The 19,662-nt window shown below is 28.7% G+C and overlaps 3 protein-coding genes across 3 annotated transcripts; 1 reads left to right on the top strand and 2 right to left on the bottom strand.

Moving 5' to 3' along the window:
* Positions 1 to 3,108: 3,108 nt before the first annotated feature.
* LOC145749888 (solute carrier family 25 member 36-like) lies at positions 3,109 to 5,939 on the top strand. Its single transcript, XM_082565769.1, has 7 exons — positions 3,109 to 3,549; positions 3,978 to 4,313; positions 4,400 to 4,570; positions 4,668 to 4,815; positions 4,960 to 5,092; positions 5,255 to 5,391; positions 5,494 to 5,939. Exons 1-7 carry the CDS (start codon positions 3,206 to 3,208, stop codon positions 5,551 to 5,553), a joined length of 1,329 nt encoding a protein of 442 aa, XP_082421895.1. The 5' UTR covers positions 3,109 to 3,205; the 3' UTR covers positions 5,554 to 5,939.
* Positions 5,940 to 6,735: 796 nt separating this feature from the next.
* On the bottom strand, positions 6,736 to 12,898 carry LOC145750785 (uncharacterized). The gene is made up of 17 exons (XM_082566861.1): positions 12,865 to 12,898; positions 12,575 to 12,718; positions 12,389 to 12,459; positions 11,579 to 12,251; positions 11,248 to 11,421; positions 10,875 to 11,042; positions 10,637 to 10,744; positions 10,464 to 10,559; positions 10,247 to 10,361; positions 10,011 to 10,132; positions 9,593 to 9,826; positions 8,887 to 9,092; positions 8,444 to 8,558; positions 8,262 to 8,381; positions 8,003 to 8,164; positions 7,691 to 7,857; positions 6,736 to 7,442 (listed from the first exon to the last, which is right to left on the bottom strand). The coding sequence occupies exons 1-17, from the start codon at positions 12,896 to 12,898 to the stop codon at positions 7,311 to 7,313; spliced, it is 2,841 nt and encodes a 946-aa protein (XP_082422987.1). The 3' UTR covers positions 6,736 to 7,310.
* Positions 12,899 to 13,620: 722 nt separating this feature from the next.
* LOC145750339 (uncharacterized) lies at positions 13,621 to 17,149 on the bottom strand. The gene is made up of 8 exons (XM_082566351.1): positions 16,987 to 17,149; positions 16,634 to 16,846; positions 16,235 to 16,365; positions 15,745 to 16,015; positions 15,541 to 15,656; positions 15,020 to 15,198; positions 14,177 to 14,312; positions 13,621 to 14,032 (listed from the first exon to the last, which is right to left on the bottom strand). Exons 2-8 carry the CDS (start codon positions 16,812 to 16,814, stop codon positions 13,856 to 13,858), a joined length of 1,191 nt encoding a protein of 396 aa, XP_082422477.1. The 5' UTR covers positions 16,815 to 16,846; positions 16,987 to 17,149; the 3' UTR covers positions 13,621 to 13,855.
* Positions 17,150 to 19,662: the final 2,513 nt, after the last annotated feature.

The following is a 19,662-nucleotide window of genomic DNA, read 5'->3' as shown; positions in this document are numbered from 1 at the left end:
AAATTAAATTCGTTTTAGTTATAAAAAAAGCTTTGATTCGTTTACTATAATAAATAACGTTTATTTTTTAGTCATGGTTAGAAATTCACAGATATTTGTTTCTAGTTAACTAACTAAATTGTATTTAAAAACTTTACCTTCGCATATCCAGTCCACATTTCTCGCCGAGCACGAAATTTGATGAAAGTTTACGAAAAACGCCAACAAAATGGTCATAAACACATGAATCTTTATTATATTAATCATTTTGTATATTTTTAGATTAAAAAATTCCTAAAATATACCTAAAACATAAAGAATTTCTGTAAAGAAGTAACTTTTAAATCAGCCTCCGCTATTTATTGTTTTCCTATTTTTTAAAGTAAAAATATAAATATTTACTGTATTAATATTTGTTGATTGTTACGTTTGAATGTGATTATGATACAGGGTGACGTGTTAATTAAGAATATTTAAATTAAAATACTACAAAAAATCTTCCATTGATAAAAAATAAAAACGTCATTTTAAATTAACTAAGTTAATACTTTTACATTTATTTTAAATATTGTGTTATACTGGGTAATTAATTATTATTAACTTATTATTTAAATAGCTGTAAACCAATTACTTTTTGTATTGAGTCAAAATTCTTTTTTAAACCGAGACACGGGTTTTTAGAGAGGCAAGCTCACATTTTTCGCAACGTATTTTTTTAAATTCCTTTTTTTAGCGTAGCAGTAAAACAAAGTTGTCGGCCAAAATTGTGAAGTAAACAACTTTGAATTTGGAACTAAATATTAAGTTATGTTAGTTTTATTTAAATAGTACTAAAATAGTACTAAAAACAATGTAAGTCTAATAAAATATATATATTATATATATGGGTAAATGTTAAATTTTAATTTAATTAGATTAAACTGTTTATATCTTTTATATTAATAATTTTGTGTTAAAACAGAAAATATGATTAAAAATGCTGTGCAAAATTTGGTGTTTTAAATTATGTTTAAGATCATTAGTTCCCAATTAAAGAGCCAATCTATAGCAATTAATGTACTCTAGGCTTTGCAAAGTCTAGTTAGCATTTCATCCGCATTATTTGGTCCAGCTATAATTTCTGCTTAAATGTTAGAGGTAACCCAATCGTTAGTTGGCGCTAATGAGCTAGTAATTAACAAATATAAAAACGAGCTGAAATAATAAAATGTAAAAAACAAAAATATATTTTTAACAAAAATTGGTAAATTACGAAGTTGATTATTATTAAAAAAAATATATTTTTATTAAAAAACTGCTAATTATTCTATATTTTTTGTGTTGAAAGACAATTAACCAATGTTATTTACATACATTACTGAATGCGGTCTATCCATTAAAATTTAATATTACTCCTCTGAGAATTTATAATACAGCAAATTTAATTTTACCCACTGCTAAGTTGTACAAGATGTAATTAAATTATGGTAAAGTTGAGATGTGTTTAACAGTTAACATCTTTAACAGTTAATCATCTTTTCTTTTTTTTTTAAATTAATTAAAACATCACAAAATTTTTTAGTTGAATTTTTTTTTTATTTTTAAAATTAAAAATAAATACCCGAAGGTTAAATCCCCTCATTAATTGACGTGATAGTATTGTCAACATTTACCCTAGCCACAAGAATTCGTCTTTGTTGACGTGCTGGCAAGATCACGTGACAAAAATCGACCAACTGCGGTAAACAATAAATTGTTTAAAATTGGTAAACAACACGAAGGGTTTTTCTTGTTATTGTAAATCGCTAGATACTTTATATCTTGTTGTGAAAGTTTATTTTTGTTGTAGTCAAATTATATTTTTTGATAATTGAGTGTAGGCGGTCATTGTTTGTAGTCCAATTACTGCGATTGGCCGTTAGGTCGTGGTGTGTTTTAATGTCTACACCCTTTTTCACTGTAAAACTGAATGGAAATATATATCTTGTACATTTTCATATGCTTTGAAGTTAACAATACAATATGATTTAACGCTGCTGGAATGGTATTGTAGCAAATACGTTCATAAATCATTGTGCCGAGCTTGGTAATTTTCCATAGCGAACTACATAGTTTCCTGTTTAAGTTTTGCGGCTTTGACCTAAACTGTGATTGGCTAAACGATAATTTAGCAAAATAGCTTTAAGCAATTGTATATTTAAGGTTTGGATTAAATGTGTAATGAGAAATACAGTATATTTTTTAATTTTATTTTAATCCAAACCAAAAAGGTCGTGTTTTATGTAACACTAAACAATTGTGTTGTTTTTTTTGTCCGAGTTATTTATTCTAAATATCATGCAGTAAAATTATAAAGCTTAAATTACACTTAACCTAATAAAATAAAGTTTCTTAATAAATACCATCAAGTAAAATGTTCTTCTGCGAAAGTAGAACGAATTATGACGTAGTTAGTTTGTTTATATTGTGACGTAAATAAACGTCACCTACTTAACCTGCAGAGCGTAAAAAGTACAAAAGTCGGTTCTGACCATTAAGTCTTCGTAATGGACAACCGAAAAAGTTAGACACGTAGTCAGTAAATCGAGCGTAAAACGTTTTTCTTTCTTTTTTCAATTTAAATCAGTATTTTTCACGGTATTCGTTATATATGATTAATATTTTATGACTAATGTCTAAAAAATATTTTGCAAATTAAACTAGTGTCATTTATTTGGCTGGACACCACTCTATTCCCGTGTTGTATTATTTGTAATGCGTTGGTATGCTGAGTTTAATAAATGTGACGACGTGATGTTATTTCTATATTAGCATGTGCTCGCTTGTTGTCAATGCGACACGTGGTAAATGTATCACGCTTTGGCCGCGTGGGTCGTGAGTGTTCAGTAATGGAAAAATACTGGCAATCTTGCGCTCAATGGAAAAGTACTAGCTCTATATAGCCACTGCGCCCTGCAAAAACGTATTCAGTATAAAAATGCCGGCTTATGGAAAGCGTCTTGAATTTCATATAAATTTCCAAATTGAAATATTTTAGCCTATATTTCTGGTTATATTTCTTTTTCTTTTATATGCTTTTAATTCGCGTTTATTCCATTCACGGCACTTTTATAAAAATTACTATCGTATTTTTATCGGTAATTTTTTAGGTTTTATCGATAGCGTTGTTTAACATTTCTTAATTTAAATTGCAGATTGTTAAAGTGTTGTTTAATACTACGGTGATAAAAATATAATACTAAGAAAAATGGAAAGTAAATGGAGTACGGAACAAGATTGTGCTTGCGGTGGTAACTCTAATAAATTACCCGGGAAAAAATTATCATTTGATTGCGAAACTTCGCGCTCCAGTAGTAGGGGTGTTGAGGTCGCCAATTTCTTTCTATCATCTGTTCAAAAGCCTGGTTCTTTCGATTCGCGTTGGCAAAAAGAACAAAATATTAGCAAGGGACTTAATTCGGAATTATCTAAACGAATAACAAACGAACAAAATATCAAATTAAAACAGCAACCGAATATACCAAAAACAAGTCAAGTTTCAAACTGTGAGAAGAAACCAGTGGGCGATTTACTCAACTTCATCGCTGGCGGGTAAGTTATACAGTATTTGTAGCACATAGACGTGGTTAAGGGAGTCAATATATTACTCACTATAACTTATGTCACGTAGTTGTAAATAACAGCGTCTTGCCTTTGTCGCTCATTGGTTAATTAATTGTTTTGGTAATTATTTTCGTTGTTCGTAAAATCTTGCATTATGACGTAATTTGACGATTGTTGGCGTATTTGTTTACATGCAATTAATTACATGGTTTGTAGTAAATTTTTGTTATAAACAACGTTACTTGATTATTAGGCCAATAACAATTTATATAGTGTAATAAAGATTAAATTGAGTCTATTTTTAGAGTAAAACTAAAGGTAATGATTACCTAACCTTAATTTTTTTCTGTGTAAATATTCTAAAGCTCATTAAAAAGTTTTAAATTTTTTTATTAAAATCAATATTTAATTTTCAGAACGGCTGGTGCTGTATCAACATGTGTAACTTTGCCTTTAGAACTTTTAAAGACCAGACAACAGTCGTCTGGGCCTTTAGAAGTCCTTAAAAATGACCCTGGGTCATCCAGGCAAATTTTACGCCCCCCACCTTTAAAAAACTCCACCAGTAGAAATTTGATATCCTCAATGTTTCGTAATTCGGCAAGAAATGCACATAGCACCGGTGTTACGCTCACCAGTAACAGTTTGCAACCCTTGATTTTTCAATATTGGAAATGTATTGTGCGTACTGAGGGCCCTCAAGCCTTATTTAAAGGACTTGCACCAAGTTTAATTGCCATAGTACCAACTAGGTAAGATAAACTTTAAGACGTTTTATAAAATAAATAAAATTAAATGTGGTAAAAAATTTATTTTTAATTCATCTTTTTCGTTTTAGGGGAACATATTTTTGCATGTACAAGAAAAGTAAAGAAATCTTGCAGAAAAATGGAATAAAATCCGATTCATCTTTAAATCATATTTTATCTGCTTTTACTGGTTCTCTTTGTGCCACAACTTTATCATCCCCTATTTGGTTGCTAAAAACTAAACAACAACTACATAGAAGGTAAACACTTATTTTTTGATATTTGTAGCTTTGAATGTTGTGTTAATTAAGTTTTAAAAAGTTGACAATAATTTAAATTTGTCCTTTTTATTTCTAGGTTAAATAACACCTCATTAGGTTTAATTGAGTGTGGTAAGAAAGTGTGGAGTACTGAGGGCTGGAAAGGTTTTTACAGAGGAGTTGGTGCTTCATATTGCCTTATGTTTGAGAATGTTTTGTATTTTTGGATGTACGAAAATTTAAGGGTAAATATTAATATATATTTGTTACTATTTATGCAATATTGAAAAACACAAAAAAATAATACTATTTGGGTTAAGTTTAAAAAGGACAATAATTTTTTTATATTAGAAGTGTTCAAATATTAATTAAACTTTTTATTTTTGCAGTCGAAATACCTGTGTCGACCTGAAGCTGGTGGTATAAATTGTGATGTTAAAAAATCTTCTGAATTATTTGGTATCATACCTTTAATTAGTGCAGGGTGTAAAGTTACTTCAACCGTGATGAGTTACCCAGCAGGTAGATCATTTTAAAAACTTTAAAAATGCTAGTTACTGATTTGGCTGTCTTAGCCTTTTTAGTTATTGATATTGAATATCATAAGCACCTTAAAAGCATATGCGAGAATATTTATTAAGTTTATAGCCTCATAAATTTACAGTTTTTGTTAAATTTTTGTAGAAGTTATTCGTACCAGACTTCGGGAAGAATCCAAACAAAAGAAATATACCGGAGTTCTACAAACATTTAAAAAAGTTTATGGTCATGAAGGTGTAAGAGGATTATATGGTGGTCTTACTGTTCATTTAGTTAGACAGGTATGTAATTTTTTTATATTTATTTTAAAACTTTTTTAGTAATAAAAATATCCAAATTATTTTTTTTTAAACAATTTAAAATTTTTTTTTTTTAATATTTAGGTGCCAAATATGGCGATTGTGATGGTTGTTTATGAAGGAATAATTCGTTTTGCATCCTAAAAAAAATGTCACACAATTTTAAAAAATCAAAAAAATTTGCCAATTCATACAAACTGAGTGCTAAGTCTTCAAAGCTCATTCAAATCAAGCAAACAATGTAAAAATGCAATTTTTCTGTTGCTTTTGCGTACTGTCCAGCAAAATGTACCTTAATACTGTCTTTTAATGCAATATAATTGTGTTATAAGTTTCAATTGATGCAATTCTGTATTTATTTATATATACGATTTTTGTGTGATTGCATATTTGTTTGTTATACAAGGTTGTTCCATTTGTATCTTGCCATTCATATACCGCTGTTTAACACGTCAGTAGTCGAGTTATATAATTATAAGTGCGTTTAAAACTATTATTTTTCTTGTTCAATAAAATTGTTCTATAACAAAACATAACTGGTAAAGTTAAAATAAGGACATTAGCAGAAAAGCGTAAACTCAGCTAATTTTTCGTTTCCATTATTAAATTGGCATTTCAATTCTGGAAGGAAATCAAATTGTCAAATTCACGCGTAATATGACGTCATTTTCTGCTTTAGAAACTGGGAATGACGTCACGCGAGGGTCAGAAACAGCCTCCAGTGTAATATAACATCGTCGGAATGGAAATAATTTGTCTGGTTAAATTCTTCTAACATAAACAATATTTAAATTTTAATAACGTTGCGTAATATTAACTAAATTAGCTTAATTAACCTCAAGCAAAGTAGTCAGAAATGCATCAGTAAATAAACTTGTTTATATTGGCCTGATAAAATTTGCTGACCATTTTCAAGTCATTCATTTACCCCGATTAAGCAATTTTGTATTAATCTAAATCAACAAGAAATATTAAATGATTTTGATGTTCCTTTAACTTTTAGTCTACTTGGTGATACATATACATTTCCTATCACACTTTATAATGGTTGTTGTGTTGTCATTAGAAAGTTATGAAACATGTATTGTGTGTTAAATATCACTTTAGTATTAGCTAACTTAAAAAACGTAAGTAATTAAAATTACATTTTTAACAAGCGGAAATGGTTAAAAAAATGCTAGTTTGAAGTCATTATAAATTAAAAACCAAAAAAATGTATTTGTTGTGCTTTTTTATTTTTACATTGCTTGAAATGTTTAAGTTACCTAACAGGAAATTGCGCCACTGTAATACATATAAATAACATATTTTATATATTTACCGACAAGTTTTTCAAATATTTGTATATTGGTAACACTTTCTTATTCATAGTGCGCGCTTTGCAGCCTTATAAGGCTACACAAAAATCTTGTAAAAAAGGTAATGTCATCACATTTTTGTGTGAAATAATAATTAATGTATGCATTGTTTTAAAAAAACTCGAAGGTATGTGTAATTTGTAAATGGAAATTATATAAAATACACTTACTGTAACCTAGGGAACATTAACCATTTCACATAATGATATGCGTCATATATAATTATATTAAGCTGTTTTGCAAAACATTTTAGCTAATTGCAAAACACTTTCCAACTTTTTACTTGATTAACATCTAAAAAGAAAACTATTTTTCCAACCCAACCCAATTAATTGACTTTAAAAAATAGAATGATTTCTAAACAGCTCTCGCGGGCCACCTAGCGTCGAATTCAACTAGTTTCACTGCGTTTTATAAAATTAATTTTTTTTGTATTATTTTTTAGATATTGTTGTAAAATATGAGGTAATAAATTTACACATATAATAAAATAATAGTATGAGGCTAATGTTGTTATGTATATTTTTTTTAATCTCTTTTTTGTTATAAATTTCTCTTTGATTTCTTAATTCTTTTTAGTTTTAATTTTTCAATGTCACCAGACGATTCAAAATTTTGATTTCTTTCGCATTTTTTCACCCTCTTTTGTAGTTTCTTGATTTGAAAACTTTGCTCCTAAAAAATAGAAATGAAATTGAACATAAGTATGACTAGTTATTAGTAAATTTGCTATTTTGCAACATATAAAAGTTCATATTATATTAAATGATAATCTATGTAATATCTCGGGCAATGCCACAGGCTAGGTCGAAGTAACTAATGCTTCTCTATGTTTGGGTCGCGCATTCGACCTTTCCACATCAAGAATAAAAAAATATATATATATAAATAATAATAAAATTCAAGCTTATAGTAACTCCAACCTCTATAGCATTTCTCATAGTTCTTAAAAGTGCAACTGCATTTTTGTTTAACCCCAAGTTATTGCTTAATTTAGTTTTCATAAGATTAGCAACGTGGTTAATTTGAGGTCTAAGAACACATTTCCCATCACCTCCAACATTTAAAAACTTTAAATCTGTACGAAAACCTACACAAAAAAATTTATGTTAAATAAGATTCTTAAAAATTTTATTTAAAATTATTTTGTGTTTTAATTTTAATCATGTTTTTATAACAATTTAAGTCTTTTTTAGTTAAATAAACAATATACAATATACTATAAGTTGACATACTGTTAAGACTTAATGTTGATGGGTATCGATTTTTATTCACTTTTAAACTTTTAATAACATCTTGTTCCCAAGCTGGTATAGAACCTATGTCATTATTTCTGGTTTTGTAATCTTTAAAGTAATATCTTGATGAATAAGGACTTCCACTGGGATTATAAATACCTAAAAATAAATGAGTTTGGATTAATAAAAAATTCATATGTTCATTTTTTGCTTATATTTGGCAATAGTACATGGGTTAAGGTTAGTGTTGATTTACCAGCTTTAAAGTAAGGAACTCTTCCTTCATCATTTCTTCCACAAGGGCCTTTCCAATCTAAAACTTTTATGTCATCTATATATAATCGAATCCAAGAGTTAAAAAGCAATGCTCCAGGGTCTAAGATTAAGAAAAATATGTTTAGAAAAAATGTAAAAAATTGAAAAGTGAAATATTATTACCATTGCTTTGTTTGTTTTTTAGAGTTCCATATTCACTCCACTTAATTTTCCACTCAAACTTTACCCATTTATCAAACGTGAACTTCTCAAAAGGCATTGACCATAAAAGTTGGTACTGTTTAAATAAAACAAAGTTTAGTTGTTTTGTTATAAGTCACTTTGTTAATGATTTAGTTATGTAGTATAACATTTAGTAAAGTGTTATACTTTAAGACAGATATTAAGATATTCTATAACCTAGATATTATAAAACATTTTTAAATAGGTTCACAAATTTGAAAATTCCCAATATTGTAAGTACAGATTGCTTAAAGTGCATAAACTCAAATATAAAACAACTGACAACTATTAAGACTAAGTTTATTTGACTAAAAAGTTTATGTTGATTATTGGCAAGATTGTAAAAAAAATAGTTTAGACATACAAAATTCAATTATTTTTACCTGTTGTTTTGGGTGGTGAGGGCAATGAAAATGTAAAGGAGGATTAGCGGTGTTTAAACTGCAACCTCCTCTTTCAATAAAACATCGGGCATCAGAGCGAGATGTTACAATAAAACTTTGATTTTTTATTGCAAATGTTAAGGGAGGATATCCTCCTTGTTGATATTGAAGTCCAATATATTGTTTTTCATCATCATATACTTTCCCTGGATTAGAAAAATAAAAAAAGCAAAGATTAACATTTACAGTGTTTTTAAATTAGAATAAATAGTTTTATGGTTTGTAAAATGTTGATTTATTAAATTTTTGATCAATAGACTAAATTAGTTTGTATTAAATGTTTTTTTTTAATAGCAGCATGGTATAGTGGTAAAAACGATTGGCTTTACTACATGAGGTCTCAGACTTGATCTCCACCCTTGAGTAAGTCACCATAAACGGTATGAACTCCTGCTGAGCTAACACTTAATCAGCAGCTTAATCATAGTGCAATTTTAATTAATAATATTCTAAACTACTTAAGGCCACTCAAAACTGGGTTGGGGTAAAAGGTGTTACTCTGTGTTAAGGTCGTAAAAACGACCTTACCACATTGAGGATAAATAAATATAAAAAAAAATTTGTGTGTTTTAAACAAAATTGTGTATGCAGGTTTCTCTATTATAACTACTGGAAAAAAATACAAATAAAAAAAATTTTCAATTACCTTTACTACAAGACCCTTTCTCACACAATCTGTACCTATCATAGTTGGTTAACTTTGCCACGCAACCAAATTCATCCATGATTATAGTAGGGTCAGGCGTTCCATGCCATTGTGCTAATATAAAAGTTGCGTCGGGTGAAAAGTCGGCATGAGGTAGAAATATCTCATAAGAATAGGTAAAAAGATTGGATATTGGTTCATTTACTACTGGACAGTAAGTAGGTAATGCAGTTCCTGTAACAACAAATTTGGGCCTTTCAAATACAAAATTTGGAATATTAAATTGCATAAAAAGAAATATTATTTACAGAAAAATTTTACTTTTTTGTGTTTTTTTTACATAATCTTTTATAGTTTTTTACACTCTAAAGTTTAATTGCCAAAATTAAGCAGTTATTTAACTGCTACTATTTCCTACCTAAGATAGGGTCCAACATAGTTGTTTTAAATAACTTGTAAGCTAATGGTTGTGTAACAAAACAAGTGGTTATTTCTAACCTGGAAGTGATTCTAGGTGAAAGTTGGGGTACAAGGGAAAATCTAAATAAAAATTTTTATTAAACTTTTTAAGCGCATTAAGTTTATGTGGATAGCCAAAAAAATTTGTTTAATAAGTAAAAAAATTGGTCGTTTCCAAATGTAAACATTTTTTACCTGTACATATAAACATTAGATTTATTTTGATAGATGTCAGGGGAAAAATGAAATTCAGAAATTGTATTTTTTACTCCACTAGCAACTGCCACAAATGTTTTTTCATTGGCATGAACTGTAAATAAAATAAATAAAAATGTGATAAAAAGTAGTTTTAATTTTTTTTTTATAAATTTTCCAAATTTTTAAAAATTTTGGCCCACTATACTATACTTACAAGGTGTTGCTAATAATCGAAATGGTTTCATAAACTTAGTAATTTTTAACCATGGTAAATTATCATTCTGTGTGTTTGACCACATTGATTCTTTTTCTATAGAACAATACAATTATTAAACTGGTAGGTATTTTATTTAAATCAATATATACATTTTTTTAAATTTTTTTTACCTTCTTGTAAAAAAATTTCTCCCGACCCAGACCCACTAAATACTTCCCCAGAGCTTGACCCAGATGCTTCATTTATAATAGAATAATCGATAATTGGATTTAACAAATCTGTCAATAATAAAAACATGTTTCTAAAAAAAAATTTCTGTTGTTCAGAAATATCAATTAAGCTAGAACAGACAAATGATTTTGCTTTAAGGCTTAATTTAAATAAAAATTTATAAAATATTTACTTTACCTATTTCACAACTAACTCCACTATAACCAAAATGACATAAACAAAATTTTATATAAACTGGAATTCCATGATAGCATTTATCAGTTTGTTGTATTTTTGTTGTTTGTTCATTTAAATCACTACCAGAACCAGATATAAAACCAGATCCTGAACTGTAATTTATTAAACCTAAAAAAAACATAAATTCATCAAATAATATTTACATGAAAAAATATTTTTTGTGTTTTTTAGCAAAAGCAATAACGCATCTACAAAGAAAACGGCATTACAATATTCTTGTAATATTTATATCAAGTAATATATATTTAAGTTAAATTACAACTAAAAGTAATTAGAGGTTTTTAAAACAACTGTAATTTCAAATTTTTCAAACCTGTATCACAAAATTTTCCTGTGTATCCGATATCACATGAACATTGCTTGAAAATTTGTTGTACAATTCCATGTTGGCATTCCACTAAATTCAAATAAATAATAATAAACAAAACTTCGCAGCTTGTTTTAGGCTTAGCCATGTAACCGAGGAAGTAATGCAAACTATAGTTAACTCGTGTAATTTTTTGTAAACAACTTAACAATTATAAGTTAGGGGAAGTCCCTATTAGCTTTTCGTCGTGCTAAACTTTTAGTATATTTATTATTTTTTAACCTGAAAAATAGTGTAATTCGCTTTAGTCTATTTTTTACAATACATTAACACCTACCTGTGCTATTGGGATTTTGGATAATGAATGAATTATTAGTTTTTAAAAGTTGGGTATCTCCGTAAATACCATTCCTCATAAAACTATCGTATCTCGACTCATTTTGCTGCAAGGAAGTGTTATTCACGTGTTCGCCTCTTAAGTCTCCAGAACTGACGTAATTGCCAGTTATACTTTGTTTTTGTAAACTAGATTTAATTGTGTGAATAATGGTAGAACCAGATCCGGAAAAGTCTGTATATTTGGTGTCTTCGCCAACGCTGCCAAAATTGAACTCGTTCCCGGAGTTTGCCCCGCTTATTTCGAACCCTGAAGACCAGCTTTCAGATTCATTTAAACTTGTATTTTTATTTACTAGATTAAAGTTAGTTGTCGTAAAATAAGAAAATTTTTTAGTTTGTACAAAATTCGGGAGGCCTATTTGTTTAGTTTTAGTGGTCGAATCGTTATCATCTTTTTCTTTTGAGTTGTTTTCCACCAACTTAACATCAAAACTTTGTTGAGTCGTGCTTTGTACATTTATTGCTGTATTTGTAACAGGCGCGAAGTAATAATTTACTTCTTCCGAAGTAAAGGGTTTAGTTGTTTGTCTAATCTTATGTTCGCTAGATCGCGCTGTTGATTTGGTGATGTCAAAATCAATGTCTTCGTTGTTTACACGAGGCCCAATATTCTATAACAATTATAAAGCTTTTAAAATGATGTTAAAAAAATATAATTTGGTATTTAAATTTTTTTTATTTAGAATTATAATTAAGATTTACCGGAATAAATTAGTTAAAATAAGGATGAGAGATGAATGTTGTGTACCATGCGTTGTATTGCTTTTTCTACTTTAAAATCAGGATCAACATCGAATTTATGGTCAACGATTTTGGTTGCTGCAAATAATGATAATTATAAGACGAGGTTTTTCAAAATTATATAGGACAAGTAACGATGTTCAAGTATAATACGTATAACACGTTTATATAAAGTATTAAATATCAAAATTACACTTGCTGTCGCAAAGCGGTCCCGTAAAACCGTGGTAACATATACATTCTTGGTTTTGTTCAAATCCGTTTACACAATGTAACGTTTCATGTATTTTATATTGAGGTTTAATGAGGATCGGTATGCTTGTTGAGGTATTTATAACTGTAAGAATAGTACTAAATTTTAGATTGTAAATTAAATACGTTATTCGTTGCAATACTTAATCTAAAAAAGCAATCATAGTAAGATTGTATTAAAATAAATAGGTACTATAAATTTAAACTGACAACTTTTTACCATAACCTTACCTGTTATAAGAACAATTAACTTTCGTAGATTCATTTTAGATTCAATTTCATAACAATCAATTTTCTTTATCCTTTAAGACTTAATCTTCAAAAAAGAAATAAGGCAATCTTACAACTTGTTTTATAAATAACTTTATTATGTTGCAAATATTTCTTTAAAAAAAATTAAACTTCTACTATAACATTTGTATTTCATCTAACAATTTAAACAAATTAAAATTTACAGTCTGTCAAAAAAATCCTTTTCTTTAATCTTAGTTGCAGACTTGCCGGTCGAGTCACGCAACGGTATCCTTCCTCAGGTTTAAATACAGGATATCAATTAATTGTCGATAAATGATTACAATTCGTTTTTTCCTGTACCTTAAATAAAATATCCGACACCAGGAATATCGATCAGGAAAAATATAGTTCAAATTTACCAATTGTAAAAATTTTTTTTACCAAATTTACCAATTGTGAGCAAAATACATTAAGACCCTTTACAATGGTTTAAGGTCAGTAAAATTATATATAAAAAACTTAAAAATAATTTTATGCTTACAACAAAATTAATTCAAATTTTTTCTATATTTCAAACTTTTGTGTTTTACAAAAACTTATGTGCTAAGCTAAGTACTATTATTTTTTGTGGTAAATTTGATCAATTTTTAGTTTTTTCTATTTTTATCTTAATGAATTTATGCATTTTTAATAAATTAATCAAATTTTTATATTATTTTAATACAAGTTTATTAAGTGCTTAATCGATTTTTAAACATAAGTTTGCTTAAGTTAATAATGCAATCATTAAAAATATATAAAAAGGTGAAATATTAAATGAAATACTAAATATAAAAAAAATATATATATATCAATCTAATTTACAAGGAGGTATAGAATTTAATTTTCTTTAAGTTTAGTATCTGAAAGGGTTAAATATAAAAAAAAGTTTTTAGTAGAAATGAATATGATTAAAATATTTCACCAAACATCGCTTAAAAATAAAAATTTATTCATCTCGAAAAATGTGAGCGTATATAGGCTCGGCAATCATGTCGCATGATGTTTCATAGTTGGCGACAAAAAAGATTCTTCGAGAATAAATCTGGTCATCTGTCTCTTGCAAAATTTCGTATTTCATTCCCTCGTCCGTTTCTTCCTCGTTGATAACTCGACCGTTCCAGAACTTAATTTATAAGCAAAAATAAGTAAAAAATAAGTAAAATATAGCTTAGTGTGAAAAAGAGTATATTTTATATACTTTTAAATATTTTTTAAATGCAATTCGATTTTTATGTAAAAATGGTGTTATCTTTTTCAAAGTGCTTACGCTAGCTCGAACTGGGCATCCAAATTCAACTTCAACAAATCTTCTGTTCAAGTTGTTTCTTGGTGTCTCGGTCTCAATCTCACCAGAGACTTGGTAAATTCGTGCTCGTGCTCTACCTTGACCTGGTTGGGGAGTTCTAAAAATCAAAAAAGAGATAAATTGAGCGTTGCCAATAATAATAATGTTATACCTTTGGGGTATATCAGTACAGACCTGTAGAACGTAATTTGTTGTGGCAGTTTTTCTCTCTTTTTATTTATTTTAACTAAAAAATATTGTTTTTAGGCTTCCTATACTTGTTTGTAAGGTATATTAAGTATAAGTTTAAAATAGCGTTTAATGACTGCTTTTAAAAATAGTCAACCGCCACAGGATTAAAGTTCTGTAACTAAAATTAAACCGGAAAAATGTTTTTGTATAAATAGCCGCATTAAAGATTGTGATCTTATGTTAAACATAACACCACACGTCAGTCCGGTTATTGAGATTTAAAAAACATTCGCGTAGCGATGATATCATATTTCTTGTCGTGTCACCTACATTTACAAAATGTTTTTCTTAATGTTAACAAAGCTGGTTTTATGTTGTGATGTCACAGAAATGTTATGAGTCATTATGAACAATCATTGTAGGTGCTTGGTTGCTACGTATACTGCTTTGCATTGACGTGTTATTAAAAGTAATCAAACTTTTTAATAAGTTAAAATGTTGTTTGGCTAGTTTAAGTTATTTTAAATTTTGTAATTCTCCATTTTTTGGTATTTCTATATATAACTTTACAACTGTTAGACAAACTTCACCTTTGATTTTCAACCATATTCAATTTTTTTTAATGGTTCTTACGTGGTAGTGGTGGTTTGTCTGGTCGTAGTGGTGCGTCCGGTTGTTGTTGTTGGAGCGGTGGTTGGGGCAGTGGTTGCAGGGGTTGAACCACCGTTGGGGCAGAACTCTTCGTTACCAGCTGACAAGTCGGAAGTAGGAAGACCGTCGCAAGGAACATCAAGATTCATTTGTCCTTGTGCCTGTAAGTTATAACTTCATTAAAATCGTATTTGTTATTTTGATTGCAATTCTTTATTTGACACTTGTTTAACTTGTAAATTGTACTAAAGGCAATTTAATTTCGAAGTGTCTTATTTCTAAAAATATATTCAAATTAACCAGCTGATTGACCGCTGTACGGGCTGAATTTTAGCTAATGTTATATAGGCACGATACATATTTTCCGTGGAATTTTTACAAACTATATTTTTTGTTTTTAACTCATTTAGACTTATTTTGTTCACTATACTCCATTACATATTAATTAAATTTAAAATGTAAAAATATTAATTAGGTTTCGTTTTATTTTTTACAATACATACCAATAACATGGCGTCTCTTTCGGCTTTGGATGAAACAACAATTACGTCAAAACAGGTGGAGTAAAGATCGTTAACTCCATTAAACGACCATCGCCAAACGAAAGTGTATTCACCAGCTAAAATTAAAAAAAAGATTTAGGAAAAACATATTATTATTTTATATTGGTTTGGCAGAAATTTATTTGTATGTTTTTTTTTAAGTACCAGCTAAATCTCTGGGCATGTTGAAACTGTATGTTCCCATCGATCTGTCGGTATTCTCGCAAAATTTGGGCGCATTTTGGTAACCAGGTTTTGGGTAGACATCGGGATTTGTGTTTGCACTTCCGAAAAGGGAAACTCCCAAATCGGCGACTAAGAAATTCTTGTAGTAACTGTATGGTCTGTTTCGGTCATCAGTTCCCATTTGACCACGATAAACAGCATTACCGTTGTCGGGAATAAATGGGTTGGTACAGGATCCAGTTCCGTGGTTCTATAAATTAAAAGTTTTGTTATATAATTCTAAAAATATTGATTAAGCTAAATTGAAATGTTTATTTTTAAAGCTGTTTAACTATTTTATTTCGGTGGAAAATTATAGCTAGGACTTAGGCACTGCGTTTATATATGTTTAAAGAAGAGGAAACGCCAAAAAGTGGGGGCAAAGATACGGAATTTATGCATATCTTTTTATTTTTAAATTTTAAATTACCTTCATGGGGTGGACGAGAACGACTTGTTGTCCAGGAAAGTAAACAGCTTTAGGGTATTCGCTGTCGTACGAAGTTCCACTGTAAGATGTTTTGCAAGCTGGTCCGCCATTACCTGGCCTATGATCAAAACCTAAAAATATCAAAACGCATTAAGCACGATGAAAATTTTGTTAATCTTTTGCATAATTACAGTAAACAAAATGTTGTTTAATTTCAAATATATCCTTGATTTTAAACTGTGCGTTAGTTAAAAAAAATTGTAGTGTTAGTTTATTAACCTAGTTGTTTTTGGCAAAAAAAATTTTAAACAGTTTTTAAAATTTTTAAATACTGTAAGCATGTTAAAATTTTTTAGACCAATTGCTATGCATTTGATTAAAAAAATATGAAAAATTTACCTCTGTCTTGCCCAAAAGAATTTTTGTTGGCATATTGACGACTATCTCTCGCGAAACCTCTGCAAAGTTCAGGTTTCCAATCTGCTCCGTTCTTTTCTGCGTAATCAGTGCAAGCAATCCAACTATGAGACAACACCTGACCAACCAGGGTACAAGCTATAGCGGCAATCAATAACTTCATCTTGTTTTTTTGCAAGTTCTTTTTTGTAGGCTCTGAAAAATAATTTGGTTTAGAATGAAATATTAAATTTATGGTTTTTTAAACTATTTATTAATATTTACAAGTTTGTAAATTATATTTCTAACTAAAACTTTAAATATTTTCTGTTTTAAATTATATAAATGTCAATTACCTTTTTAAATTGTTTTAAGTTTTTTTAATAACTTCTAATTTGTTCTAGTTTTTTCTTGCTATTTTACTTTTGAGTTATCTCTCAATATTTTCTTTCTAGAACTGGGTCTGTTTTATATACTCCTTCTAAAACCCGTATGACCACAAATGGAGTTGTAATTTCCATGACAATGTCGTCACGTCCGTTCCTTTTGGTAACTAAGTTAAGTCCCTGATTCACTTTTTACTTAATCAGCAGTTTACGTTTACAGCGGTGATGTTATCTGGTAGCGCTGTCACGTGGTATGCATGGGTTTTTCCGTTAACTAATAAGGGAAAGGTATAAACAATACATTTTGTGTTTGTTATTTGCCTATAACTTAAAAACTAAGCGGTCAGTTGGGATAAAAAAAATGACGTAACAAACAATCGTTTGTTATTTTCGATTGTTAACAATAGTTGCATCCTGTTAGAGGAAGTGTCTTGGAAATTTCAGACTTTTTTATAAAAGAAACTTACATATAAGTGTTTGTTTAAAACATAAATTACTCATTTAACACAAATATTATCATTTTTCTTCTAAAAAGTTTATAATTCTGGTGAAATAATGCAATCGTTGCAGAATTTGGTTAAACTACTGAGTTTCGGAAGTTATCTGTTAACATATCTGCTACTTAATTGGTTACAATTAAAACTGTTTTGCATTTTACAATTTCGAACCTTCTGTGGAAATAATTATAGTTTGACCCTGGTTGGCCTGCTGTCTATATTTTTAACGGAACACGATATTTTTAATGAGTAAACTTAGTAATTTCCGAAACCAATTCGGTTCAAAAACGTTTTACAAATAGCACGTATTTACTTTTTTAGTAAAAATGACGTCACTATAGCCAGAACTAAGTAAACTGACACAGGTTTGAACTGTTTTTTGTGTATTAAGTTAACTTAAATTTACGTTGATCGGAAACCTTATATGAGTAATATCTTGCTAATGACGTCAAACAATATGTTTTTAAGTTTTTTACCTCAATAGTAAATATTTAATTAATTTAATATTTGGCATTTTATTAAAAATATGTTAAGTAAAAACCATATAACGTTTCCTTATTTGTACCTTTTTAAGGTTTTTTCCATGTTTGTATACTAAAATACCTTCAATTTGTTATTTGTTAAAAAAAGTTTTATGTTGTTGTATATCACTCCAACAAAAAAAAACGATCAAAAAATTAAATAAGGCGAAAAAATATAGCATATGTCTTCATTGCAAAAAATTATAACAGGTTAAATTTAAAAATATCCGGTAGTGTAGTAAACCGGTCTTGCCAGCAGACTAAGGGCCAAAAGGTTTCTGGTTTGAGCCGCACCAATTCCACAACATTAACCCTTGACCCCTGCATTACGAATAGCATAACCACGAACAAACCGCACTTTTTCAATCAAAACATACAAAAACCTGTAACCTTAAAGTGATACGAAAAAAAATGTTGACTTAAAAAAGAGTCAACAGTTACTATCACAACATGGCGCCCCTTAGCTGTAAAAATTTACAAATTTTCTAACACAAGATGTTGCAATTATGCTATTGTAATAAGTTGCCCTTTTTTAAATATTTTTATTAAAAATGATTTCTAATAAGTTTTTATATTTTAATTTTTTACCCTTTATTAATATTTTTAAATTCTGTATTTTTTAAGAAAATAGAAAACTTCTTTTTTTAAATTTTTTAATGAAATGAATTCACTGTATTACGAAACTTTTGTTTTTTTTAAATATCAAACATCTATCTTTAATTTTGTTACAACCACGTGGTTTTACCTGCTCCTTGCGGTTTTTGCACATTGGTGTAATATTACCATTTCCTATTTGCCTAAGTTTGGTTAATTATCCTGTTCAAAGTGGTGTGAAAATTTAAGACTGGCTGCTGTAATTTTGTGCAAATCTGTCGTTAACTATTTTTTTTTTGTTTATTTTCGATGTTATCCAGGCGGTTGTCTGTATAGAAAAATTTACTTCTAAGCAGGGCTTGTCTGTAATTTGTTTATAATTACTTTTAATTTTACGAAATCATAACTAAAAAATCAGACAAAAATTTAGAAAAAATGCGTACATATAGTAACAACTATGCCAAAAAATGCAGTTAGCTGTTTTGAATAGTTGTGATAACAAACAAACAAAAACAAGCCAATACAAATGTTAGCAAACAGTCGCATGATTCGTGGATGTGCAAAGTTATCTTGATTTGATGACAAAGCGTTCTTGTTAGCTGGTTCAACTATAAGAAATGGTGTTGAAATATTGCTTACGAGCCCATTACACCACGAGCATTTATTACATAAGTGTCAACAAGCATCCGAACTTTGAGCTTCTCTAATTGATTGTTTTGTTGCGTAGTTTGACGCTGATTTTATATACGGCCGAAATATTTTAAGGTATGTGTACAGACAGGATGCAGGTAAAATTTAACTTTAGTTCAATGGTACAACAACTTTAGAAAGATTAACCTAACAGAAGTAATGTAATATACAGACAAGGCGGGGAATTGGCCGGTTACTTTAAACAATACGCTAACTTATACAGTTTTAGGTACTTTTTTTTAATAGTTTTAAACTGCACTAATAAATTTATTGTGAAACTTAAAAATGTCCATCTTATTTATAAGGGAATATATTTTTAAGCACGTTTTTTATTTTTTAGGTAA

This window comes from Corella eumyota, chromosome 4 (assembly GCF_963082875.1).
Source record: "Corella eumyota chromosome 4, kaCorEumy4.1, whole genome shotgun sequence".
Taxonomy (NCBI): domain Eukaryota; kingdom Metazoa; phylum Chordata; class Ascidiacea; order Phlebobranchia; family Corellidae; genus Corella; species Corella eumyota.
The sequence above is the reverse complement of the archived record's forward strand: the minus strand, read 5'-3'. Positions and strand labels throughout refer to the sequence as shown.